This window comes from Aplidium turbinatum, chromosome 6 (genome assembly GCF_918807975.1).
Source record: "Aplidium turbinatum chromosome 6, kaAplTurb1.1, whole genome shotgun sequence".
Lineage (NCBI taxonomy): Eukaryota > Metazoa > Chordata > Ascidiacea > Aplousobranchia > Polyclinidae > Aplidium > Aplidium turbinatum.
In genome coordinates this window covers 29,850,894-29,878,121 of record NC_137477.1, presented here as the reverse complement: position 1 = coordinate 29,878,121, position 27,228 = coordinate 29,850,894, and the positions used below count along the sequence as shown (strand labels likewise).

General features: G+C 37.8%; 2 protein-coding genes across 2 annotated transcripts; one reads left to right on the top strand and one right to left on the bottom strand.

Annotated features, from left to right (window-relative positions):
* The first annotated feature begins 2,182 nt into the window (after window positions 1-2,182).
* On the top strand, window positions 2,183-6,205 carry LOC145772667 (large ribosomal subunit protein mL54-like). Its single transcript, XM_082584537.1, has 3 exons — window positions 2,183-2,390; window positions 3,514-3,655; window positions 5,330-6,205. Exons 1-3 carry the CDS (start codon window positions 2,279-2,281, stop codon window positions 5,535-5,537), a joined length of 462 nt encoding a protein of 153 aa, XP_082440663.1. The 5' UTR covers window positions 2,183-2,278; the 3' UTR covers window positions 5,538-6,205.
* Window positions 6,206-6,284: 79 nt separating this feature from the next.
* LOC145771755 (uncharacterized) lies at window positions 6,285-27,228 on the bottom strand. Its single transcript, XM_082583488.1, has 16 exons — window positions 27,071-27,228; window positions 26,723-26,870; window positions 26,209-26,316; window positions 25,331-25,441; window positions 24,399-24,569; window positions 21,188-21,320; window positions 17,940-18,092; window positions 15,041-15,143; window positions 14,165-14,276; window positions 13,437-13,655; window positions 12,967-13,243; window positions 12,052-12,359; window positions 8,917-9,126; window positions 7,987-8,119; window positions 7,610-7,694; window positions 6,285-6,595 (listed from the first exon to the last, which is right to left on the bottom strand). The coding sequence occupies exons 1-16, from the start codon at window positions 27,179-27,181 to the stop codon at window positions 6,341-6,343; spliced, it is 2,637 nt and encodes an 878-aa protein (XP_082439614.1). The 5' UTR covers window positions 27,182-27,228; the 3' UTR covers window positions 6,285-6,340.

Genomic DNA, 27,228 nt, shown 5'->3' with positions numbered 1-27,228 from the left:
GGGCTTTTCCGCTCAACCATGCACCAATGGGAAATGGCCTCTTCCCTCTCGTGTGAATGTGGTGCCGAGGAACAGACCGCAGACCACATCATTGATTGATTGAATCTTTATCCTCGGACTGGGAAACCTTCTTGCAGAACTTAATCCTGGCAGTTTCGCATACTTGTAGACTAAAGGCTTTAAATCACTGACACAGGCCCGGTCACCGAGATTGACAGAGTGAAGTTTCCGATTGTTGAAGTCTTGTTGCCGGGAAATTATTCCATCCATTAGATGCCGCTAAATGGAGAGCAGTCCTTAACGTGCGTTGCTCAAGCGCATGCCCTGAGAGTCGAACCAGTGTCGCTTGATCTTGAAGCTTCTTCGTTCCAGAAGTGACGCGCAAACCAATTGAACTATCGGGGTGGACATCATCAATGACTGTAACATCTTCAAGCCACCTAACGGAGTGGAAGGTCTGCGTGTCATAAATGATGAAACTAAAGACTGGCTGCTTTCTAGTAGCCTTCTAGTGTAGAGTAGTCCGGTAACATCGTGAATCTGGGGCGGTAAAAGAATAGACTCTCGGCCCCAGAGGCTCACACGACGACGACGATTGGGCAAGGACATTTTAAAGCCCAAAAGGGCAGGCCTGAGTGAGTGAGTTCTCAAAGGAAATAATTGTTTGATGTAGCCTGCTTGATGTTGTGTTAGTCTGATATTTTGTGTGATGACTGTTTAAAAATTTGAATTCTATAGACTCTGAGTCTGATTGCAAATGAATAAATAAATAAATAAGCCACTGAGTATTTTTTTTAAATAAAACCTTGTTGGTTTTGTACTTGTGCTGTTGTGTTAGCATGGATGACTCTAACACTATATAGCCTATCAAACATTGCGGTTAAACTGGACTTGCATGCAGAGCTGGCCAGGTGCAGAATTTTTTGTTCAGATTTGTGAGTAACTGAAAGTAACTAGTAACGGTAACTAGTTACTTTTTAAAATCGGTAACTGTAACGGTAACTCAGTTACTATTTTGGCTAAGTAGCCTAACTGTAACTCAGTTACTTTTGAAAGTAACTTTGCCCACGTATGCTTACTGGTAACTTTTCAACTGTCTTTGTAGACAAGTATTCTTTAAATATGCTCTACGTAACATTTGCTAACTGTCTTGTGTAGCTCATTGTACCAGCTGCACTACAAAACTTTCTGCCATTTTAAAAAGAAGTACCGGTACATGTTTAATGCACTACAAACTACCGCCCTGGTAGTGTCATGAGAATAAGGCAATCGCTGCGAGCCTTCATATCCCCTTCTCTAGATATCCCTGGGCTACACTTAAAGAAATATGCAAACGAGACAAAAAGTTTGTGAGAAAAAAAATTTGCGTGCCGGTCAGTGATCACTGAGATTGACAAATAGAGTTGCCAGAAGTTAATATAAAAAAGAGCCCAAGCTTATGCAAAAGTAGCCCAATTTGTTTTGGAGTTTTAAAATGGAGCCCAAAATGGAGCCCAAGAAAAGAGATAGGCTATTATACAAAATTCTTTCAAAGCGCTTGATCATCAGTCCCAAATTATAAGTGTTTTTTCCAGTTCTTCACATCCTTCAGACAGATTGGCAACCATACATTCACTCAACTGTTTGTTAAAATAACTACAAACAAGTACCGGTACCTAAACACAAAAAATGGTTTAATTGCTTTTCGTGATGAGCTAACGCATCAAGAGTGTTCCCCTCAAGACCATCAACAGTTTTGATAACTCACCAAGGTCGATCAACGTCGAAACTATCCTTTTGTCTTGTTTTTTTTACCTATATAAATTGTTAAAAAAACATTCACCAGCCTTTTTTTCTCATCTTTCTACATTTAAAAAAATTTTATTAAGGTGTTGCGATCATGCCATAACTGATTGTCCTGCTTTGGCATCATACACGTTATATTCCATACACTAAGTGCCCCTGAATGGAGCTGTCCTTGACATGTGTTGCTAAAGCGCATACTTCGAAAGTCGAACCAGCGCTGCTTCTGCTTGGTCTTGCAGATTTTTTGTTTGTTAAGTCAAGCACTTAACCAATTGAACAGTCATTTTGAATTCGAAACTCGTGCGAATTAGCAAATACTCCCTTTTTTGACTATTTTTATCATGAAGAGATTGAGCTAGTTTTCAAAAAGTCTGGCAACCTTGAAAGCATTAAAAGGCTGGACTGTCCGACTGGAGGCAGTCCCTGCACCCTCGAACATTGTTACTGTTACATCTGTGCCGATGTTTACTGTTAGAACTTGGAAGCAATCGTGATGAATGCCTTGCCAATTTCTACTTTTATTTTTTATTGTAGAAGATCTGTGTGCACAGCTGGGAAATTATATGCCAAACCTAGAGGTGATGTTGCAGCTGGTGGAAAATCAAGTGTGTATATACATTCCTATGTTGTTTTACGGATATAATTACGGTACCGACAATGAGATTATTTGTGTTTTTTTGTATAAGATTCTTCTGTCCTTAGTTTTGATTTTTTTAATAGGCAACTATTTAAAACTTAGCAGTGTTTGCATGGTTGCAACTAACTTATGATGTGGTTGGTTACGGTATGTCAGCCATTTCCACACACCCTCTCCATTTTGCTTCAAAGAAGCCTGGTGTTTATCCTGAAACATTATGGTCGACAAGTTGTCTAAACAATTTTGGTTTCGAAACTGATGGACCATTTTTTATCCTCTGTAGGGGTCACTTTGTTTTTGACTAAGTGTGGTTAATATTTTGCTATCTGCAGTGCACGGCGGACGTGTGTATTTCATGTATTGTGTTACGAAATGGGAGCAGAACACACTCTTTGCTGTAAACTTTTGTTCCAATTCAACATTCTTTGGCTGTCACAAAGAAAGTTTCTAGAGAGACTGGCCTACGTAAAATCAGTAGTCTACCTCCCTGTTAGTTAGTCTACTTTCAAAAACGATACCCAAGGGTTGTTTAATAAACTCTAAGTTAATTCATTGCTTTCTTCTACTCGTCGCTAATTTAACACTTTATTCCGTAGCTACTGATGTTTACTTTTACAAACACAACCAGGAATTCTCAGCCTTAATTATCATCATCCTCAGTGTCAAAGAGTTGAAGCCAACTTGTACCACCCTGACATGAGTGCTGATGTCATGTCATCATTTTGCCAAGCATTACCCAGTGAAAAAATTGCAACTGTAGCTAACATATTAAATCCAGTTTTGTTCTTTGCTGCTGTTTCATTGTTTTTGTAAAAGTAAAAGTATTCAAAGCTTAATTTGAATAATTTTTTTCTGTGAGGAGGTGGTACGCAGTTACTGTATGGAACTCCCAAATAGTACGCAATCAGAAAAAGGTTGAGAATCTCTGGTCTAATGTATAGTTTCGTAAGTGCATAGTAGTTCCTTGTTTAATATAATTTTTGCATGCACTATTGCAATTCCATTCAAGTTGCAGTAAATATTCTTACATCTGCTCAAGATTCTCAATGTTTGTTTCACTGTGCTTAACTGTTTTCAATGTTTTCCACAAGGTTTCAAGTCTAAAGCAGGCGGTGTTCCAGAACCAGAGCCAGTAAGAGATACAAAACTGTTAGTATCAAGATGTTGTGGCTTAAACAAATTTAAGGACCAAGAAGATCCTGTACTCAAGCCAGATGATGAATATCCGGATTGGTATGTGTTGCTTGGGCTTGCTTGTATGGATTGAAATTGTATAACTTGGATAGGTTACAATTTATTTACAGGATTCATGTTCTTGTGTTTACTTAAAGGAGTGTATATGCTGTAGGCTACATCTTGTTATATTTTATAAATGTCTTTTTGCTATTTTTTTTCTAAATTGCAAACCTATGCTTTTTGATGGGGATTAGTATGAGTTGTTGCTGGTTCTTTGCATGTGTTCTTAGATAGTTCGGTTGGTTGAGGCATTGTTCTGTTAAAAGAAGTTTTAATTTGTGCCATTGCAGCTAACAAGTTTATCTTTGAGTTATGTTGATATCTGATGGCATCTTTTTGTATGAAACAGATTTAGGTTATCTCTGAACTACAGGGTACCTTTTCATAACCTCTGGGTGACTTCTACTGTATGATATAGTGTGTCGTATTACATTCATTGCTACACTTATATTACCAGGGTTGTCAGGTAGTCCTAGCAGATATCTGACAGTAGTAGTCTGAAATTCGGACAATACAACTACTTACTACTAGGTAATAAAATGTTTGAAAAGTGGTCCACCACTTCACTGATCTCACGGGAAATTAAACATTGGTGTAAATTAATGTTCGATTGATTTACTTGCCTTTGGACTTGGACACAGTATGTATATGAAATTAGGCAAATTTATTTTTTGTCCAAATTTTAGGCCACCTGGCAGCCCTGTTGATTACTACCATTCACCTCGTTGGATATCTTATGATCAGTGTGATTCTAAATTTTCCTCAAACTGGTTTCATGCCTTCAAAATATATTTGAGAAACCACCTATAGCATAAACTGTAAGACTCGGTTTGCACAGACTGTTAAGAACTGGCTGAACTCCACCATTAGATTGGGATTCAATTCAATGATGACATTGTATGCCGCATTCTCATTCTCAGGCCGCTGAGGAAGCCAAGCCCCATTTGAACTGACATGAGTGAAAGTTGCCAACTCCTGCTTGTAGTCAGTTGAGTGATCCAAGTGAATCCGTTCATTCAGTGATCCAAGTGAATTGTTTCACTGAAGATCGCCAGTCCTAGTGCACATTGTTGGTTTTCCAAAGCACATTATCCATGCAGATATTGTCTTCACTCCTGTTGCTGTGTGGATTCGGCAAATCGACTAAACAACGTGTTTTTGTCCCATCTCACTGCTTAAATATTGATTCACATTATTGCAGTTTCAATGCAATTTTCTAAAGGCGATGTCAATCGCTTTAATTTTAAAATTCAATCGCATTTTGTTATGAAGTCTTTCCCATGGTCTGATGTTTTATTATTAAAATATCTGGTTGGTTGGTTTTGAATCTTTATCCTTGGACTGACAAAGCCTTGATAGGTTTTCGCATATTTGTAGAGGCTCTTGACACAGGGCCGGTTACCGAGATTGACAGTGAAGTTTCCAAATGTTGAAGTGTTGTTGCCGGTGAATTATTCCATCCATTCGGTGCCGCTGAATTGAGAGCAGTCCTTAGAATGCGTTGCTCAAGCGCGCACCTCGAGAGTCGAACCAGCGCCGCTTGATCTTGAAGCTTTTGCGTACACGAAGTTACGCGCTAATCAACTAAGCTATCGGGGCTGTCTTTTGAGGCATGCTTTCCGGTTTTCTATTTTGTTTTTCTTCAACATTTATAACGTTGTATTTTTTCAGGCTTTGGTCAATTCATGTCGGAAAACCAAGAGCCTACTATGAACTGGATCCTAGTACTAAGTTGTATTGGAGGCAACTATATCGTTACAAACGATATCAAAGAAACTTAGCCAAAAAAGGTATTCGGTTTTACCAGTCTCCAAAGGATCACGAAATAGCATTCATGAGCAGACTTCCACTGAAAACACCTGGGAAAAGTGCAAGATGACGTCAGTTGGAGACATTGTAAAGAACCACTGGTTGTTTTGGTTCCACTTGTGAAGCGTGTAAGAGTAATATGCTGAGCTATCGAGAAACAATTAACATCACCTCACTCGAATGCTTATCTGAAATTCTGTGGTTTATGAAATACATACTTTTCGTACCGAGTAAGTCAAGTAACTAAATAGTTTTACTTCCACTACTGTATTTAACTTTTGCAAAGAACTGGTGTTAAGTTTATGCTATAAAGACGTTTGGCAGAATGCTACTTTGTAAGGAAAATAACTAGAATAGATGTTTACCACTAATCGACTTGTTTTGAGCACTATGATTGTATTGCGGGATTTTCCTCAAACTGTCTTGTCCACACTTCTGAAATACAATATGCTATATCACTATCCAGCTTTAAAGATCTCTCAGCAGCAAAAATTATAGTACAGATATCAAAAAATTTTCACGTGCACATGTTAAACTTAACTAACCCGTGGATCATTTTAGCGTGTGAATCATGACCTACTATACTGGCACCCAATTTTTCCACATATTTATCTGGGTACTTTCGTTTTAGCATTAGTTGCAACGTTCATCTGATAAATGTGAAATTAAAGCAGAAGCACACAAGCTTTATTGCTTCACTGGCGTTTCGCGTACCAAGACTATACGCATCCTCGGAGCGAATAACAGAAAATAAACTTTACTAATCGTTTATGAGGTCGCCGTTTGATCTGTATTTTTTAACATTTGCAGGCAAAGCTACAAATCAATGATGTATTTCCTTCAATGCGATTGTAATATAAAACAATTTCAAGCTTAGATTCCAACAAACAACAACGATAAAATAACCAGTGAAAGTAAAGTAGGCTCGAAATATCTGTTCGAGTGAGCATTTGCAGGACAGCAAAAGCCTTTTTCTTGGGCATTACTTCGGATTTTAGTAACTTCAAATCTGCTGTCCAGACATTGATAACCCGACCAAAGTATTTGCTTGGGATCGCAGTGGTGTGTCATTCGAAGTAAATGGTCCTCCGAGGCAACCCAGCCCCACATGTATCCTTTGTAACTCGACTGCAAAAAGAAAGAAGTTTCGTGAACTTCGGCATTTAAACATTTTTCCTTGGGTTGTTTTGCTCACTCCATGCACTGTTCACGCACCCTATAAGGTATTTCTGCAATGAGTTTCTGTGGAGCTAAGAAAAGATAAGTGTGTCAAAAATTTAGTCTTGAAAAATATCAAATCGTTTTATGTGGTGCATACTGGATACTGCATATACCCAGAGGTAAGCACCCGCTACTTTTAAAGTAGCGCGCTACCGCTACTCAGACCAAAGTAGCGCGCGCTACCGCTACTTTTGTCTAAAATGACACTAGAAAATACTCTTCTAGTCCCTAGTGACGCAAAAATGACCTTGAAAACGAATGTTATCATTCGTTTACACTGTCATTTTAACGTCGTTATAGAAAACACATTCTAAGGGAAATTTATTGTTACGCATCTTTCAAAAACACGAGCATTTCAAAAGGAGAGTCACTAGGTCCTGCTCGCTTTGGCTTAAGGACATCTTTTCCATGAGAGAAAAGTTTCTCCACCGCAGCACTGGAAGGAATGGGGGTGTTGTATTTAATGAGCAGATGTTTTAACTCGATAACTAGGTATCCCGCAACAGTCGACGCAACGACCGAAACTTGCAACCAAACCGATTATATAGCTGCTTGACCACGCCAATGTTGCCAAAAAAACGAGTATTTTTTTCAATTTAAAGTAAAAAGTAGCGGGAGTGCGACTGAAAAAAAGTAGCGCTTCTCCCGCTACCGCTACTTTGGAAAAAAATAGCGCCGCTACTCCAGCTAAAAAGTAGCGCCGCTATCGCTACTTTTACCAAAAAAGTAGCGCGCTACTGCCCACCTCTGCATATACCTTTCTTTAGGTAACCCTGGCAATTACTGTTGTATCTGCTGAAGCTTTCCAGATGATTGTAAGCCTCAGCAAAGCAAGCTACTTCTTGAACATTGCAAGACAACAAAACGACTGTTGTATGAGCATGTTTAGTTTTGTAAACCACTTGAGTTGGTAGGACTCACCTCACGCCAAACCGTGTACATTTCATCAGTGGAACAAAGGTGTCTGCTCGAGTTCTGGCATTCTCTGTGCGCGTCCCACATTCGGCTGATGAAAGTGAAAATACAAAATTATAAATTTTGATCATGCTTATTTATCTTAACGTTGGTGCCACATTTTTAAACCGTTACATTTGGGCGACTCCGAATATATCCTTACATGGGCTACTATAGCCTGTTCAACTTCAAACCAGTTAATTTTTAAACTTTAAAATGATCGTCAGGTTTAAGCCGTCTTGCTGCAACATACGATTCTTTAAAAGTTACGAACCAGCACAATTTATAAAATCTAAATGACATGATTGGCTGCGTAACAAAATGAAAACTTTGTTGTAACTCACCTGTACCGCTTTTTAGTAACAGTTGCCCAGTTTACAACAGAGCAGCATAAAGCTGGTAAACTGGCCTCATTGAAGATCGGCAGATGTGCGACCATTCCGTTATGGCAGACATAGCCTTCCCACTTCACATCACCTGCAAACGACAATTCAAGCCAACGCTTACATAACTTTCATATGACTTTATTTGATCACAGAAATATCCAGGAAACGTTTGACGCAAATGCTTATCTAGCATTGCATGACAGATTTATTCATTTAAAGTTTTTTGTTTATAATTAAGGCCTATAGCCTACCACAGGTAATTAATTACCGTATTGTCTCTCAAGCTTCAAAATGAGTTGATCGTCTCGGCAAAGTTTAAAAGACTTAACAAACACGTTGGCAAAGTTTCAACAACACGAAAATTTGGTTCGATCCGGAATGACTCCTATTCATTCCGGTAATAAAAAAAACGCGCTTAATAAGCCCAATTTTTGATTAAATCTGCTTGAAATTGTATAAAATGCGTCACAATTGATGATGTTTTGTCTTGCATTCGACAATTTCACGCTTTATTACGCTACTAACTCAGTTCATAGGCCTAATGTTCTGTGACCGTTGGGTTGTACCAAACTCGTTGTTGAAACAACTTGCAAAAAACGCAATTTTCGGCGCTCTGCAAAAAAGTAGACAATAACCTTGCTATTACAGAAAAGAACCGATTGTTGTAAACAGCTATCAACAGATTTAGCAACTTTTAGCCATAGTAGCCTACAGTCAATGTTGCGTATAGAAGTGGCAGAAATTGTCCCCCGGGTAATAGCCTACTAATAGGCCCACGCGCTTAAGTACAAAATTGTTCGGTCCCAAGGCAGGCTTAATAAACGGGGACTACTGTATTTAATTCATTCATTACGGTAATTAAATAACATTGTGATTAAACAATTTAACCTGGATTGCAGTCTTCTAATGAAGCAGCCCTTCCTTCAATCGAAAACCAACCCCACTCAAACTGTGGGACATCTCCACCAATATCCACTGCATCCTGTAACTGGTTAAGATCACATAGGACTTTCTTTTCGAAACTGCAAGCGTCAAAAGCTTCCGAATAAAAGTTGTACTTTCGCTCCGTTACAGAAAGCACAAGATTTGGAGGTGTTACTGAAACGAACATTTTTTTAGGTGTAATTTTTTTGCAGGCGATAACATGACAATCCGTTATTTGCTATTTCATCAAATAATTGGTAGTTTATACAGTTAGAAGGCTAGCAAAAATTCGTGTAACATGTCAATGAATAAATCATTTTTTTATAATGTAGCCTATAGTATTTTATAGCCTACTGTTGCAACTTGCAAAAAATTTAAGCTTTTCTGGCAGGCTACAAATCTACATCTATTGATAACATCGCCAAAACAAAGATATCAACACTCATGGTCAGGGTTGCATTCCTGGGGGGGGGCTAGGGGAGGCTCAGCCCCCCGAAATACGAAAAGGCTTGATGTAGGGGGGGCTCAGGGGGGGCTCGTTCAAGCTTCCATTTTTCAGCTTTTCTGGCTGAACAACAACTTCTCGACTGAACAAGCAACACTTTGACAGCTTTCTCACAACAGAACTGCAAAAAAACACGAACATAAGTTGATAGCAATCGCCAATTATCACTTTTGTCAGAAACTCTCCAGACTGGGAATATCAACTTCGTAGTAGCTAATCGTCATGTCAAATGGACTGTTAATTCTCTACTTCAAATAAAAAAAAGCTATTCAAGAAGGAAAGTATTCGTTTGATGAAGTTGTAAACTTGAGTCCCGGAAGTACAAAAAACTACTCCTTTAAAGGCACAACATTGGACCAGTTCAAAGCTCGACGTAGAGATTACCCTTCTTTTGATCATAATCGGTTTATTCAAGCTTTGGTTGACAACATTGGAAGCAGGATGGTGGACACCAACAATGAAAATTCTGTGAAGAGCTTGGAAATTATTGTACCAGAGTTATGGCCTGCTGCAGTCGAAGTTCCATGGCAAGAAGGGGAGCAGAGATGACGAAAATAGAGGAGAGATTTCATGTCATCACTCCTATTTCCGATTTTCGATTGTATGTTGACAATCCTTGTCATATACCAGATATGATAAAGTTGCTCAAGAACGTAGTAGGCTACTAAACAAGATTGCTATAAGTTCTGCTGAAGCCGAACGTGGATTTTCACAAATGAACTTGGTCATCACACCGCTACGATCACGGCTGACCATATCACTTGTTTCAGCATTGTTGTTCATCAGTATCAATGGACCACCTCCTCATTTATGGAATGGCACTGCGGCAACTCAGAAGTGGTTGCAGACTGATCGGTCGGCTGTGGATATTCAAGTTAAGCATTCTAAGCTGCCCACATTGAATGAACTCAGATCTCTGCAAAAACTGTTTGCTGGCTAAAATCAACGACTGTCGTGGTGCTTTTAACTTAGCCCATAAAACCAAAGACCTGGCAGACAGGCTATTTGTTTTGTGTAATCTCGTTTGCACCAACTTGGAATATGTTTTTGCTGTAATTGGAGTTTTTTAAACTGTTTGTTAATAACTAAATGAGATTTTAGTATAACTGTCACATTGGCAGCTTATTGGTTTTTATATAGCAAATCTGCAACCACAAGCGCTCATTTCAAGAATTGCATTTCCTTACTTTCCTATTGCAGTCAATGTTTTTGCAAGTGTGCTTAGGATTGGCTCATACAAATAAGTTTACAATTGAGCTAAGAGATTGGAATTAGCTGATGCAAATCGAGTTTCAAGTGTAGGCCTACGCAGTAAAAAAAAGCAAAGGAGATTGCAGTGTAGCAACCAAGCCAAATTTCAAACTTATAATTTTATATCGGATTCAACCACGTTTTCACGTTTTGTTGCTTCTACCTTTTTCTGTACTTCAAGCTATGTTTTAGCATGGGTTGTTTTTCGACATGATGTTCAGAAGTAAAAACATACTGAACAGTGTTTCCTTTTAAAAAAGGTGAACATTGTTGGCTAACCTACACTGATTACTTATACATACTTTGTCTATAACAACACAGCTAAGTGTTAGAGCCCCCCCATAAAAAAATTTAGGAATGCACCCCTGCAGTCATGGTAAACTTTATCTAAAACTAAACAAACAATAAAAATTTAAATCTGTCCAAAACGTTTAGGCTAGCAGCTAGCTCGTATTGTAGACCCTAAAGGCCTAAACCAGGGCTACTCAACTAATGTTAGCAAAGGTCCATTTTGACAAGTTGAATATGTTTGCGGTCCGGTGAATATTTCATATGCAACCACGAAAATTAAACAACCAGTAACCTACGAGCACCGAAACACTTTTCAGGTAGCATGTAACACGACTTGGATTTTTGTCTGACACAGACAAAGAAATAAAAAAGGAAAAAATGTATTGTGTTTCTTTGTAGTGTAGCTGTGTGTAGCCTATCGCACATCAGAGAAGACGGTAAAGCGTTGGGGAGTGTGGGGGCGAAGCCCCAAGCTCCTTGGACAATCACAAAAAATGGCTTTTCCGTAATGGAAATCTGTTTAAAGAGGCCCTAAAATGCGGCAATGAGGTTATTCTTCCAGAATCCCGAGGTCCACCTTCAACACCCAGAAAGTCCGGATTCGGACCGCGGTTCGCCAGTTGAGTAGCCCTGGCCTAAACCAAGCCAATGCACACGGGATTTAAAATGTCAAACTTTCAAATAACTTCCAAGAACAAACAACTGAAACATGATAATAATTATGGCAACTCCTAGTCCTGGTCTTATAAAAAAAAGTCTGTTGTTATAAACTGTAGTATATGACTAACAGTGTGCATTGTGCGACTTATTCATTTCTACCATGGATTTTTAATTTTTTTGTTTACAAAACACAGACTTTAAAAAATGCTAGTAGGACTACAGCGCATTTTGCTCATGCTGCTTTGTTTTAAGAATTTAGGACACGCTTTTATAGTTTTTGGCATTTCCTGTAGTAGGCTAGGCTATTTCTTTATTTATAAAATTTACTCGTTGGATTCTCTTTGCTTTACTACAATGTAATTTCTTCCCAGTAGAATAAACAAACCACTTACCAGGGATTCTACTTTCTTGTTCAGATATTGATGTTTGTTCAGAAAACCTTAGGATTTGATTTGGATTTGCAGACACGTTTTGGTATGGAGAAGATTCGGGCTGGTACTGATCTGGATAAAAGGAAACTTGGTTTTGAGAATGAACTGGTTGGTACCATTGTCCGTCTGATCCCAATACGAGGCCATTATTGATCGGTCTCACTGGTGCAACTCCGGAATGTGCTGGAGCACCGCCAAGTGGATTGTAGGCTTGCTGAGGTTGTGAAGGGTTTCTTGCAGCTGGTTGTACTTGAGATGGTGCGTTTGGTCTAAAATATATGGAAAATGGTAGCTTACTGAAAATTTCAGTCATAATACCATAACATCAAGTAGCTTATAAAAATAGACAATGTTCTCATGCCAAGTTTGCTCTAAGCAAAGTGTGATATGACTAGTTGTCCATAAGCAGTGGTATGCAACCAATGTGCCGCAAGGCGATGCTGCGTGTGTCACGGGACAGCTATAATATTTTTATTTGACACTTTTTGACAATTTTACTTGCTAGAAAAGGTGTAAGCTAGTGAAAACAGAGATTCAGGCTTTGATGAAGATGCCAAGAAATATGCCACCACGGCTGAAAAGTTGGAAAATTGAAGGTCAGAATGGTTCGAAGTGATACAGTAGTATAGGGATTCATCAATAGGCTACTTTCAGTTCTCAGCCCTTTCTTATTTTCTGTTATACTGGACTAAGTAGCAAAAAAAGTCAGAGAAAGATTGACATAAGAATATTCATGGGTCTGGTATTCATGGAATATTCATGGATTCTTGGAGACAACTGTTGGCTGTATACCGAAAAAGCGGTATGGAAGAACGCATTGAAATCTAAAGGCTTGAAGATAATTGTGAGCAAAACAAAACCATTCCATAGCGTTACCGAAGTGCAGGCCGGTTGTTTGTTGGCACTCGAGGTCTTGGATTTGGTGCATACTGTTGCTGTGAGGGTCCAAGTGGTCGTTGCTGGGAATTGAATGAAGTCCCTGATGATGGTTGTGCTATTCTCGAATTAGATTGGGAAGCTGGTAAAGGGCCTCCCGGACGAAGTTGTGCAAGTGGTTGACCTCCTTGTGATTGGGGAGCGATACCCAAGGATGGATAATATGGACGTCCTGATGAACTTGTACCTGGTCTTTGTTGTGCGTTTCCACCACCTCCTGCAACATGGAGTGTTAACATTGTCCAAATCGCTTGCACTATCACAATTATTTTCTGGTATCATTGTTAGTCTATGTAGCCTATAGGCCATGTGTAGATTTGCAATACTGCTTACAAACAGCTGGAAAGTTTGCAAACTTGCTCTGCTGAAATGAAAATGAAAAACAATATAAGATCTTGCTGCTTTCTTACCTAAAATATTTGTCCGAGGTGGAGGAGCTTGTTGTCCCCCTGGACCCACATTGTCAGGAAGAGGTCCAAACGGTGTGGCACCAGGAGGTATTGCAGGGGAAGGAGGAGGCGTAGTGGGTCTAAAAAAGGGATTTCTATATGGGATAACAGGTCGTGATGTTGTTGTTCTTCTTTTGTTTGAAGCTGGTAAAGGGGCCAAAGCTGCCGACGAACTGTAGTCTGTAATAAAGAGCATTGTTGTGGTCACTAGCGTAAAGCCCAACCAGACTACAGTGTCTTTTGCGCAGTTGTATTAACTCTTACAAGCTAATTTATTCAAATGTTTGGATCTCGTAAAAGCGGAGCAGTGTAAAACCCTCAGTGTTTGCTGCCAGTTGTCCCATGTTGTTGAGTGATTTGTCAAAGACTGAATTTGCCGATTTTTTCTAAAGTCCCAGGTTGATTCGGTTTGTTTGCTAATGGCAATAATATTCGGCCTCACTGTAATTAGTTCAGGGTTTACTGTACTTTTCTTAGAATTAAACAAAAAAGTAACTATTGAAGGACAACTTTTACACCGACTGCTCTTCATGGAAATATTTAAAAGATAGATACCTACTGCCTTTACTGGACAGAACTGCATTACAGCCAATTGTACAAGCCGTGCAAGGTGTAGCCTACAGTAGATAAAAAAACAATTTTACTCATTGTTCGTTAAAGTTAACAATTCAAGCAAGTTTGATTCTCACCATACGAGAACACGTGCACTTGATTTCCTTGAGGAACAAATATTTCAGGATAACTGTCACCATTGAGATCCACAACGTAAGGAATACCAATCATTCCAGTGCCAACTTTTAGCTGATAAAATAAGTGTTGTATAAACAAAACTAGCACTAAAAAATGAAATGCTAACATTAAAAGTGTCAGTCACACGTCTTAATTGCAAAGTTTCATAACAGTAGTCTATAACTGACAGAAAAAGCAACCAAAATGTTTTAAATCAAGTCAAACAAACAGAGAATTCACTAAAAAATATCAAAAAAATCAATTTCAATTTTTAGGACACGTGCTGCGAAAAGAAAAATTAGAACATTTCTCTCTCACAGGCAAAATTGAAGGAAAGCGTGACCAAGGCAGACAAAGATTAACCTACTTAAACCATCAAACCGACAAAACTAACACCAACATACACCTAATACACATAGCAAACAACAGAGAATCTTGGGAACTTTTCATGCAAGAGGCAGTCAATGCTTGGAATCAAGTGCGACAATAAAAGAAGAAGAAGTCTATAACTCCCAAGTTTGAAAATATTTAATCAGAAATTACAACATGTTTCAAACTGTAGTTTGCAACACCAAACGCTGTAGCCAGATAGGTTTTTGAAACAGATCAGTGTTGATGTTATCTTAAATAAAGATTTATGTAGATTCCGTTCACTGAGCATGATGGCAGACTGCTCCAGCGAAGTCTTGTTAGAATTTTAAAACAGGCTTGGCATAGGCTACTTTGGTCCTAAAACTTCTTAAAAAAATAAATTGGAATTGAGCTGAAACTATCAACGATCTTTGTTATTTACTTTTTGGAGTTTAATGCAACACGAAATTAAACAATTGTCATACCTTCGATTTGATATAACCCCATCCACTGTTTTTAGGCCAAGGACTGAGAATAAATATTTGCTCTTCGCCTGCGCCGGAGAGAAATATACTTGGTCTATCTGTCCTGTAACGTATGAACTCTGTTTTAAATGAAATCAAAGCTACATATATTGCAATACTCATTAGTACCAATCTATATATAGGCCAATCTATAGGGCCAATCTAATATAATGGCCAATATATAGGCCAATCTATAAAGTTTAAACTGTATAGTTTAAAAAATCAACTTAAGTTGCCTCAACCAAAAGTTGAAATCAATGACCTAAATAGCAGCGAAGATTGACTTAGAACAGCGGTTCTCAACTGGGGCCCTGGGGGTCCGTGAAGCGTTTTCAGGAGGTCCGTGAAAGTTACCGAATTTAAAGCATGATTGATAAATTACGACATATAAAAATTGTTTATGCTTTATTTGTGAATTAGGCTACTGTGATTCTCAAACTGTGCATTGCGATGCCCTAGTGCAGGGCTACTCAACTAGCGAACCGCGGTCCGAATCCGAACCTTCTGGGTGTTGAAGGTGGACCTCGGTCTTCTGGAAGAATAACCTCATTGCCGCATTTTAGGGCTTCTTTAAACAGATTTCCATTAGGGAAAAGCCATTTTTTGTGATCATCCAAGGAGCTTGGGGCTTCGCCCCCACACCCCCCAACGCTTTACCGTCTTCTCTAATGTGCAACCCACACAGGTAAACTACAAAGAAACACAATACATTTTTTCCTTTTTTATTTCTTTGTTTGTGTCAGACAAAAATCCAAGCCGTGTTACATGCTACCTGAAAAGTGTTTCTGTGCTTGTAGGCTACCACTGGTTGTTTAATTTTCGTGGTTGCATATGAAATAATCACCGGACCGCAAAATATTCAACTTGTCAAAATGGACCTTTGCTAACATTAGTTGAGTAGCCCTGGCCTAGTACGTCGCTTGAAATTTCAAAAAAATTTTATTTAAAAAAGTAAATCTTTTTATAAAGCTATGAATGTTGGATTGAACTTTTTTGAGTCAGTAGATTATTGATCCATGCGTAACTTAGAAATGCGAACGATAGTCAGCACTCACAGTTTGCCACGACTGTGATTACAACGAAATATCGATTACAAATGAAAAAAGGGAGAAATTCTTCGTGAAGGTCGCAAAAATTATGCTAGTTTTTGATAAAATTCAAAATCAGCATATAGATTACTGATTTGTGATACTGTTTATCAACATAAAGCTCATGACATAACTTTGTCAATGTCATTTATCAGTGGCGTACGCACCTGGGGGAAAAGGTTAGCGGGTTAAGGTTAACACCCCTTATTGAGCTTATTTTGAAATTTTTATTGTTTTAGTGGTTATTATTGCTTCATGTACATCCGCTGTCCTCCAGTTTTCTTCACCAACCCAACTTATTAATAGTGTTTATGTAAATCGAATTAGTAAACACGTATTTATGTCATGACTCATGATACAGCAATAGTCAAGAAATTATCAGCGACAGAACAAAAAAGTGAAAAAGTTCAGTAACTGGTTTCAAAATTTCTAAATATTTTACTTTCCGTTGTTGTTTATTAGAAATAGTAGGACTGCTTGAAGTAAAATTAAGGTATTGTGGGCACAGACTAACTAACCACCTGCTTGAATAACCGGTCTGTTTTTTGCTGGAGGCTAGTCTACTTTTAGTGATCAACAGTTTCCACAGTTTGTTAGGACAGCGTGCTAAAATGAGCAAGTTGGTGTTACACTGAAACCTTTTTAAAGCAAAATTTTATTTTATTTTGAAGAAAACTTCTTTAATCTTCTTTGATTTTGCTTTCTGATTGATGTTTTGAAGGTTTTTCCTTGCTGTTCTGCAGAGGCCTAGGTCTACGTGCAGAACTTTGTCGTTCGCAGTTGATGTTAGACTGCTCATTCGATTTTTTCAGTACGACAAACTTAAAAAAAATTTCTAAACTCTCTGAACTAACAATCTGTAAGTTATGCTAATTTTGATATTTTTTTGTAAATTTTATCAAAGATTAACATGATTGTTGCAACGTTTACAAAAAATTTCTTATAATTTTCGTTTGTAATCAATATCTCGTTGCAATCACAGTTCTGACAGACTGTCAGTGCTACTAAACTGTAGAGCAGGGTTACTCAACTAATGCTAATAAAAGTCCAGTGTGTCAAATTGAATGCTTTTAGCGGTCCGGTGAATAAATTATTTCATACGCAACCACGAAAGTTAAAGTATCAATGATAGTAACGAACCATTTTTTAAGTAAAATGTAAAAGTGTTGGGGGGCCCCGCCCCCAGCTACAAGGATAATCACAGAAGAAAATGCTTTCTCTCAGTAGAAATCTGTTCAAAGAGGCATAGAAACGTGGCAATGAGGTTATTCTTCCGAAAGCCCGAGGCTTACTATCATCACTCAGAAGGTCCGGATTCAGACCGCGATCCGCCAGTTGAGTAGCCCTGTTTTAGAGTGTAGTGTAGACTGTTATAACGTTTGCATGTCTAAATTAAGCATTGATGAGCAACTTGCTGTCATAAAGAAATGAGGTTGAACATACGTAGCCTGCATAAAAAGAATTTTGTCTATTATGAATTGTTGAAGTTGGAAGACCAAACGTTGAAATTTTAAACGGCGCACAGTTTGAAAAGCATTGGGAAAATGTGTTAGTTGTGCTTGATATTTTTCTTCTTTGTTTTCAACACTTAGTGACAGCATTTAAATTAAAGTAACATTTCATTGACTCCGTTTTACGGATTAAATTAACAGAATTCAAAAACAATTATTTCTGAACTGTGTTGATTTAATTCATAAAATATATTGATTGAAGTCAATTATAGTATTCAAATATTCAATTTAAATATCAAAATTAATCGAATTAAATCTTACTTTTGTTTCCATTTGTTGGGAAAATATGCAATTGCTTTCCCTGGGCTATAATCTCCTGTGAATCCAGCCGCCAATACTCTTCTGGTCCATAATTTGTTTTGAATGTCGTAAGGAATTTCATACCCAAGTACATGGCCACGAGAACTCGCAATTCTGAGAACAACAAAGAAGTTGGTAAACGAAAAGCCTTTGATAGAGAGTTTGCCTTGTAGTACCAACACACGAAAACATCTCCATTACTGTAATAAGTAAGTTACTATATGTTTCTTCACAAGTAAGTTACTGTTGAGAAGGAGCGGTCTTCCTGGCGTCAGCACTACCTGACTACTCACTATTAACAAGTAAAGTACCGTATTTACATCGAAAGTTCTCGACACATTACAATGTCCTCATCTGGAATAACAACGATAAAACTTGGTTTTTAGATAGATTCAATCTCTAAGTGCTGTGTATTTGTTGTATTAGATGTCCAGAAATAGGGATAACAATCTTCTTACCTGTGCCATTTCAGTTTTTGAGTTTAAACAAACATTAGCTTGTTTATTTTGAAATTCGTGTTTCGGGTTATATTTTCCTAAATATTCGTGGTTAGGAAAATCACTATACTAGACTAAACTAAATTTTTATTTTACTGTTTGGTGGCTGAAGTGGGCCCGGCATCCGGAAGAGACCCCGGTACTTTACCATCCGTCGGCTGAAGTGGCTGTTTTAACCTCTGATGGCAATTCTTTTAGATCTGATTATATTAAGATCTTGATAATGTTTGAAGTCGCGGAGTATCTTCTAAATCCGGCCCCGGGTCCAAAAGTACCACCTAGACCCCCCTGTCAACGCCCCTGGTTAATTCCTGATACTACGATGTGTCAAAAACGAGTAATACAAATCTTTGTTAATATACAGTAGTTGGGGCTCTACATACAAAGCATATATCGAGAAACTACAAAAGTTGCAAAACAAAGCAATAAAAATAGTTGCTGGAGGGTTGTGGTCAGAACAAGTTACGCCATACTTCAAGCAGGTAAAAGTTCTAAAAATAAAAGACATTTACAACCTAGAGATTGCTAAATTAATGTTTAAATATAACCATAATTCTTTACCCTGTACTTTTTCGAATTACTTCAAAAAAACATCAAACGGTTATAATCGCTCAACTAGATGTTCATTCAAAAATGATAATTACTTTGTTCCTCTGTATGCTACTACAAGACTTCAACGAAGCATCAAGTATAGTGGAGTAAAAATATGGAACTCAATCCCACTAGACATTAAAAAAAATCTTTTGACTCGTTTAAAAAACTTTACAAAAACTATTTAACTGCAGAATATTAAAGTTAATGCAGTGTAATTTACTAATGTGGACCGATACTCTTTAAGCTTTTAATCGTTGACTATCAACACCTAATATTGGAACTTGAAATTTTGACATATCATGGATGCAAGTTTGTTTCTGTCTTGACTCTTTGTTGTAAGTGTAGATATTTTAGTGTAATGTTTATTAAATGTTTATCATCGACTTGGCTGAGGGTGGCTGCTTGACTCGAAGACCGTCATGGTCACTTCGCAGCTTCCCGTTGTGATTTACTTACTTCAAAGATGCAGTGTACATTTGTTATTTTTCTTTGTTTCAATTGTGTTCGTTAAGCGTGCTGCATCATTTAATGATTTTGCTGTTATAATATTGCATAACAAAATAAACCAATCAATCAATCAATCCTGGTTGTTTTTCGTTAGTGCCTAACAATAAATAGGTTGAATCTGCTCGTGCTACTTTGTTTTGCATAATATGTAAAACGTTTTTCACAAAATTGTTATTACCTCTATAAAGTAGTCTAGGCTTTTCCTTTCCTGTATCAGACTTTTTGGTATTCCATAAAAATTAAACTTTTCAAAAGATATCAATAAAACTACCTGTGATAAACTACAACGCGGCAAGCTAATGGTGCAAGTGCCACTGCGCACGCAGCACGATTGTATGTAGTGTTTGCTAAAATTATTACCAATGAAAAAAAATTAGGTTTGTGCATTGATGAGGTTCGTCTTTGTATTGATTTTGTTTGTTAGCTTAAAAGTATATTATAAAAAATGCTTTTACTTTGTTAAAAAAACAACTGAATCACTTTTTTGTCTCTTGTCTAATGGTCAGTAATCGTATTTTGGAAGCTTACCAGAAACAAACTCGCCGTTTAAACATAGGGAAAGGAAGAAACTGGTATTAGTTCCCAGGCTCCAGGTAGTACAATTTTTCTCATAAAAACTTGATAAATAAGTAGACTGACATTTGGCTCTTTGCAAGACCAACGCAACGGTGGTTCAAAACTCGGCGGGTGCGCTTTAACAGCGCACTTCAAGCACAGCTCATCACTCAGTAGCACCTAGTGGCACGAGAAACTACGGGCAAAAATGTTTTACTCCATCAGAGCTTGTAACGGTAGCCACTCTAACATAACAATTCTTGTAAATGCTTGTAAAGCATGAACCAATCAGAAGTTGAGTTGTCTGTGACGTCATTAAGTAAATGGATGCAAAAGGTAGAACAGAGAAAAAACGCAAACAATTCTTATAGAAAGTAAATTAAGTGAAAGTTCCGCCGTAGCCAGCGTGCCCTAGAAGAGGGTTAAGGCTAGGAAATACATTTGGATGATGTAAGTTCGATTCCTACCCCTGTCATAATTCTTTCTTTTTCTGTAATTACCAAACAACGTTCAAAGCACTAATCAACTCTCTGGCTGGGTATTAGAACAGTCACAATAGGACGGTAGCCATTTAAACCATGTTCTGATGGGTTCATTCCTTACAAAGTTGTTACGTTAAAGTGGCCACCGCTTTTGACAATAGCTCATACTGTTTCGATGTATAAAAAACTATCAATTGGTGTCTGTTCTTAAGTCATGTTTGTACCTAGCTCAGTGCAGATTGTAATTGATTTCATTCATTTGTTGTATCATTTTTTATTTCCAGACGATGGTAAAAAGTCTTGCTAAAAACGTTCGAATGATGTTATTGCCCTGATGTTATTTTGTTAGTTTTATGTATTGTTTTTGAATTCTGCAATTCAATCTTATCAAGTTGTTATCAATTTAATTATTTGTCCGTGGTACAAAACTATCAGAATTAGACTTTGAAAGAGAGTTGGTGCAAAAATAAATATTACTACTCCAATCAGTCAACCATGACGACCCATATCCTATCCTAGTTCTCTTCTATAGATTGCTGATCGTTGTTTAACTTGTTACACCTAACGTACTCACTGCACTGTTGTGGTTAATATGTCTGAGCGTCCGTCCTTGTTCAAATCCACATACTGAACGTCGTAATATCTTCCATAGTTATCTACCACTCGATGACGTATCTTTCGACTGTACAACCAGTTGTTCTTTCTGTCTAAAGCACAAACATAAAAAATTCCAATAAAGATTATAAAAGGCTTAGGAAAGAGCGCATCCATAACTCCTGCGCTGGTCTTAGGATCAGGGCGGTGTTAACCACCCCGTGCCCCCTGGCCGAGCGGGGATCCACGGTTGTTCAGGGGCCCACTCATTTTAGTCTATTCAATATTTTTCGACTATTTAAAACGGAGAAAAGCTGTTACAGAAGCTCGATCAATAGCTTTCGATCAATTTGGGGCCTCATCTCCGACTAGGAGCCCACGCATAATTACTTCGTGCAGCGTTTTTCGGCTTGCAATTTTACATGCAACATTCAATAGGCTACGTGTTTTTTTCCATTTTTTTCAATTTTTTTTACTTGGTTTGCTCGCTCAACTACATTTTATTCATCTAACCAGCAACCTTGGACACGTAGGCTATACTTTCAGAAATGTGATTAAGTGAAAAGAAAGTTTATTATGTGCCGCCAAAAACCAACAAAATAGCCTAATGTCATATTTTTAGTGGTGGATTTCCAGAAGATTAGCTTCCGGAGCGCTAGTTTTTTACTTTCTAAATGCGCTAGGTGCCGTAGAAGAAATTCAGAAATATATCTTTATAAGACTTTGAAACAACACACTTGATGTACCTAATACGTTGCTAAAGTAAGTATCATGGTCTATAGATGGTATAGCGTTGTTCAATGCAAATATTCATATTTTAGTGAAACAATAATACAAAAAAATACAAGTTATAGCCTAGAAAAAAAAAATTGTTTTTAGTTTTTTCCACTTTTGATTTTTCAAGTTATAGCCCACAATTTTTAAGACAGTTATCGTATCCAAAATCATAAAACCTCTGGCGACTTCGGGTCTCAATTGCCGGGTTACGTCCATGGCGTAATCAGTACCCAACATACTTCGCTGGTTAAAAATTTCTCAGTGGAAGACGGATCATTCGTATAACAGTTAGAGTGTGTAGAGAAGCACGGTCAGATGTCAGTATGAGGTTCATTTGTGAAAATCCGCGCTCACACTCGCTCGATGAAATTGGAAGGGATTATAGTGACGTTATCAAATTTTGAAGACTCTGAGATCTTCATTTTGTAGTTATATATTCACGAAGTCCTCTCACAGCAGCTTCGCTTTCATCTAAACGCAATCCCTTTGCCACTTCAATAATTTCGTTTTCTCCGTGTGTCATTACTGTGTCCTTTGGCCAAGTAGTTGAATCAAGTATTTTTCAACTGTTAATAAATTACAAGTCTGTTGAATTCAACAAGCGATCTTGGATGGAATTTCCTAAGTGATTATACACCCTTCTCTGTTGGGTTGAAAATACCACCCTTTGGTAGGGTAGAAATGACCATCTTTCCCAATAGGCTATGGGGTGGGAATGAAAAAGTAGAAGTGGAATTTTTAGATCACCCCTAGAAGTGGTTAAAACTACACTTTTTGCTTTACAGTGTAGAAGATGCGGGGATTGATTAGCGGGGTATTTCTGCAATTGTTTACATGTAATTCTACACTTTTGGACTCTAAGTTTTCTTCAGCATCCTTAGCAATGCCATAATGTCGTCCGGGTTCGTTCCTTCGTGTTTCAAATAATTTTGCAAGATTATTAATTTTGTTATCTGCATCTCAAATAGTAGCCTACATGCTCTGTTTTACAGTTCAAGGCTTAGGCTATTTCGGATAATTCTTGCGAGTATTTGTACATCAAAGCCAAGTCCAACAAAAAAATCCGTGGATGTTATCTTCGACAAGAGTCCTTGATATTTCGCACGTTCCCGAGAATCTCTTGTGTCGCTAATAGCCCCCTTTTTGAAAAATTCGACAAGTGCTGGGAAATCATTCCAGACGGCACTAACTGTGCGGAAACTCGAGGCTACCCAACGTGTGTCCAGTAGGCCTACCCTTCCGATTTTCAACAACTGCACTTCAACAGCCGCTGCACATTCACCCAATTCCCTGCTATTGTTAGGAGAAGCGTGGTAAAGGCTATAGCGTTTGTCCATAAAAGATTGAAATCGATTCAAATTACTGACTGATTTTACAGCATGACGAACCGATAGTTCCAATCTATGGTTACACAATACCACACCACAATGTCTGGAAATTAATCACGAAGCCATTTTGCTGCACCATTTTTGCGACCTATCATCACAGCCGCGCCATCACATACAACACCAGTCAAACAAGAAGATAAAAATGCTGTAGACATGCCATATGATTTTAGGCAGCTCTTCAGGGAATCAACGATGCCATGCGCCGTAAGAATAGCGAGCTCAACAAGACAAATACATTCACAGGTTTGCTTCCGTCAAGACTGGTACGAAGATATATTATCAGAGTGAATACCCGATTTAACGTGTTCGACTCATCAATAATTATGGATATACTTTTACTGAACAGGGCAAAGAATAATAAGAGTATAAAATATTTAAGCTTTCGGAACGCCGTTCCGGAGAAGTCAATTTTTTGATCGAGCTTCCGGAGCGGCGCTCCGGACCGCTCCGGCTGAAATCCAGCCCTGAATATTTCTAAGTAAACACTGCTAACTCGAATAGCCTAGTTAATTATCCATTAAAATAAATTGATGAATATCAGTGTTCAACTGTTCATGGAGGTAGGCTATAGGCTAAAGTGAAGTGTGTCTATAGGTGTAAGTGGGGACATCTCAACATGGTGCTCACGCAGCTCTGCCTAGGACATAATTTATTTGAAACAAGGCAAAGGAAATAAAAATTGATAACAGAATGTTCCACGAGAAGTAAAAAGTAACTAATTCACAAAATTATCTTCCATCGACTAACGCCACAATTTAACCGAAAACGCGTTAACGATGCTAAAGCTATTGTTTCTCTCAGGAGAAATCGGTTTGTGAAACGGAAATCATTCTGGATATAAAGCAATGGATTAATTAAACCAAGATGTAATATCCGGTGGTTGAAGTTAATCTTTTCAACTTTCTTTGAACAACAAAGTTTTGCAAGCAGCTTATAGCTTGTTTTAAACGTCTTTCTTTGTACATTGACATAGCCTTCAGAAGTATAGGCCTACCAGCCTATATTTTCTACCAATAGGCTACTTACGCAACGTCCAATATAAACCCAAAGTACTAAATTGATTTCCGGCTACAATGATGTAAGTTTTCTTGTCGTAATAAAACCCCACAAAGTTTCCATCAGCCATCCCTTCGTGAATGATTTTTTGGCCCCAAATGGTTTGCCCTGGTGGTTGTTGGAAATAGAGCATTTGTCCAACTGAAATACAAAATCCTCATTTGACTGTTTAATTCCATAAAGTTTTATTTGAACTCTTTGCAACTTCACACGAAAGTTTAACTTCTGACTTGTACATTGCAATCGCCAATATAGGTATGCTGGTATCAAAATTTCTTTGTACTGTTATTTATGTGATGCGGAAGCAACAAAAACATGGAGTTTTTATGTTAGTTATTTGTGCTTATAACGTGAAATTGCTTTTCCATGTTGCATATACAATCTTGGAATAATAGGCTACTTAAATAACAGTAGAGTAGCCTACATTAGCCTACATATCTGTTTTAATGGAATTGACCGAGAAATGTTAGAATTTCAAAGACATTTAGAGGTGATGCTAAATTTATCGTATTTTCTATATAGCCTACAGTACTGTATATGTAAAATCAATTGAAAAAAGTACTTTTCTCTTAAATTTTGTGATTCCACATTAACAAATAAATTAATCTTTGTTTAATAAAATTTTATTTAATAAGCTTTTTATTTCTGACACGCAGTAGCGTTGACAGGGGGTGAGGGGAATGTCCAAGAGGTACTTTTAGACCCAGGCCCGAGGTAATTTTAGGGGCTTGGAACCTTTTTAATGGGCCCAGAAGCATGAAGAAGCCACAGCGTAATTTCTAAGAATTTCATTGGTACTGGGCCCAATATGTCTTCTCAGCGGCCTTGTTTAGACATACAACAATAAACTAACTAAGACAAACAAGAATGCTTTGTTTGACAATAAACCTTAGTTAAGCTACCTCCCCCACGAAACCGCGCTGTCAAACAATCCCTCAGACCATCACGGTTCATATCCACCCACTGCGTGCGTTCGTAGTTCCATCCTGCATCGACTGATATATCACCCCACTCTGAAAGCAATGAAGTTTCAAGAAATTTTCCAGGACACCAAAGAAAAAGTAAATAATCATTATTTAGACCAGTGTTTGAGCCTTCTATAGATATAAAAGATTGAATAGCCTATATCAAAAGCTGCTTAGTAACAAGCTATCAAAATCCGTCTTTTGCATTGACTTAACGTTTTCAAACATTGAATCAATGAAAAAAAATACTTTTATTTTTCTCTTGCTTCTTTTAGCAACAGATCTAGCAAGTTTCAAAACAATGAGTTGTGAAGCAAATTTTCATAAATCTTCTGGTTTGACATAGGCTACTGTAGTTGTGTTATCGATTGAATTATCGGGTGTGCTTATTCTGTGCCGCAAGTCTGTTCTTTATAGCGATCTGCCAGCCTCTGTAGCCAAAGCTTCTACAAGCAACGAACTACTAGGAATAGGCTAACTAGGGATTGTAGATCATAGGGATACGAAACTTCATCCGCTTTTGGCTTATCCGCAACACTAGAAGGGTTACGTTTTTTTGTAATTTACAAAATATTTTACTTTTTATGGGTTATATTAGAAGTTGGTTTTAAAGTAATTTAAGGTTTTTAGTTGAAAGCAAGCCAGCAGTAAAGCGTAAAAAAATGTCAAATTGGCAATTGACCCTTCTAATGTTGAAGGAACAACGGAGTTGCGCGTCCCGTAATGTACCGTCCCTAGGAATAACCTATCAAAAGCTTTGTCAGTCCGGAGATATACATTCAAAACCAATCAAACCGAATCAGCCTTAAACTCACCACTGTAGTCAGTAGTTTGCTTCATGACATAAACAGCACCGGCAGTATCGTTTGTTCCCCACGTTGTTATCCAATACGTAGATTCTTTTGATCCCTTAAATGTTCCGCCTGTATTTTTAAATACAAAATTTGAATCGGTAATTACTGCAGGTCGGAAAATTAATAAAGGGATACTATATTAATAACAAAAAAATGTCAAAATATCTTATTTTACACGATCTTAGAGTTTGTTTTTTGTTTTGTTTGTTTGTCGTATCCAGTCTTACACCTGGTGGTTGAAGATTTAGATTAAGTGAACGGGAAGGCAAGAAAGCCAATCTTCGTGTCCACCTTAAGGCATACCTTTAGGTGATAATAAAAAATCGTCCTAATAAAAAAAAAATCTTAGAGTCAGTGAGTAGAAATATAAAGATACTTGATCTTCGTGTCTGCCTGCACTCATGTGATCAACCGTGTCGCTGTGATTTCAAGAAACACCTTAGTTCTCTCAGCGGGCGTCAAACAAAACACTTACTCGGAATTTTTCCAACCATCCTAGGGTTTGGTATGTCTTTATTGATAATTCGTGGATTCATTCGGGACTTTTGCATAAATTTCCACTGCACATTATCCACCACTGATATGTACCAAGGACCGACAAATGCGACTTGTCGACCCATCACCTGTTGTCAGGTAATAATAATAATTAAGCATACACTGCGATAACAGATGCAACACAAATGGCACCGTATTGGCGAAAGTCTATTAGTTTCTATTTTGTTATAGCAAATACAAAACAATATTGTTTGCATACCAAAGTTATCGAATTTGACAAACTTGATCACTTTTTTCGAGTTTTAATTTATACAGATTTCTTTCTTACCTTTACAGAGTTTATGGTTGTGGGCAGATTTAAAGTGTAAAGCTTTTTTGGGCCAAAGGCATAACAACTACTCAAGCAATAAAAAATAAAAACTAAATTTAGAAAATTCATTCTAGACTATATAGGCCTACATGAAGTCGTTTCCAAAATCTAATCGT

Bases quoted from the DNA above. Each gene is read 5' to 3' on its own strand.
- LOC145771755 (XM_082583488.1), bottom strand. From the start codon at position 27,181: ATGAATTTTCTAAATTTAGTTTTTATTTTTTATTGCTTGAGTAGTTGT. The intron at 26,871-27,070 runs GTAAGAAAGAAA...ACCTGACAACAG, and splicing joins CAACCATAAACTCTGTAAAG to GTGATGGGTCGACAAGTCGC. The intron at 25,442-26,208 runs GTGAGTTTAAGG...CATTGCTTTCAG, and splicing joins GCAAACTACTGACTACAGTG to AGTGGGGTGATATATCAGTC.
- LOC145772667 (XM_082584537.1), top strand. From the start codon at position 2,279: ATGAATGCCTTGCCAATTTCTACTTTTATTTTTTATTGTAGAAGATCT. The intron at 2,391-3,513 runs GTGTGTATATAC...GTTTTCCACAAG, and splicing joins TGCAGCTGGTGGAAAATCAA to GTTTCAAGTCTAAAGCAGGC. The intron at 3,656-5,329 runs GTATGTGTTGCT...GTATTTTTTCAG, and splicing joins GATGATGAATATCCGGATTG to GCTTTGGTCAATTCATGTCG.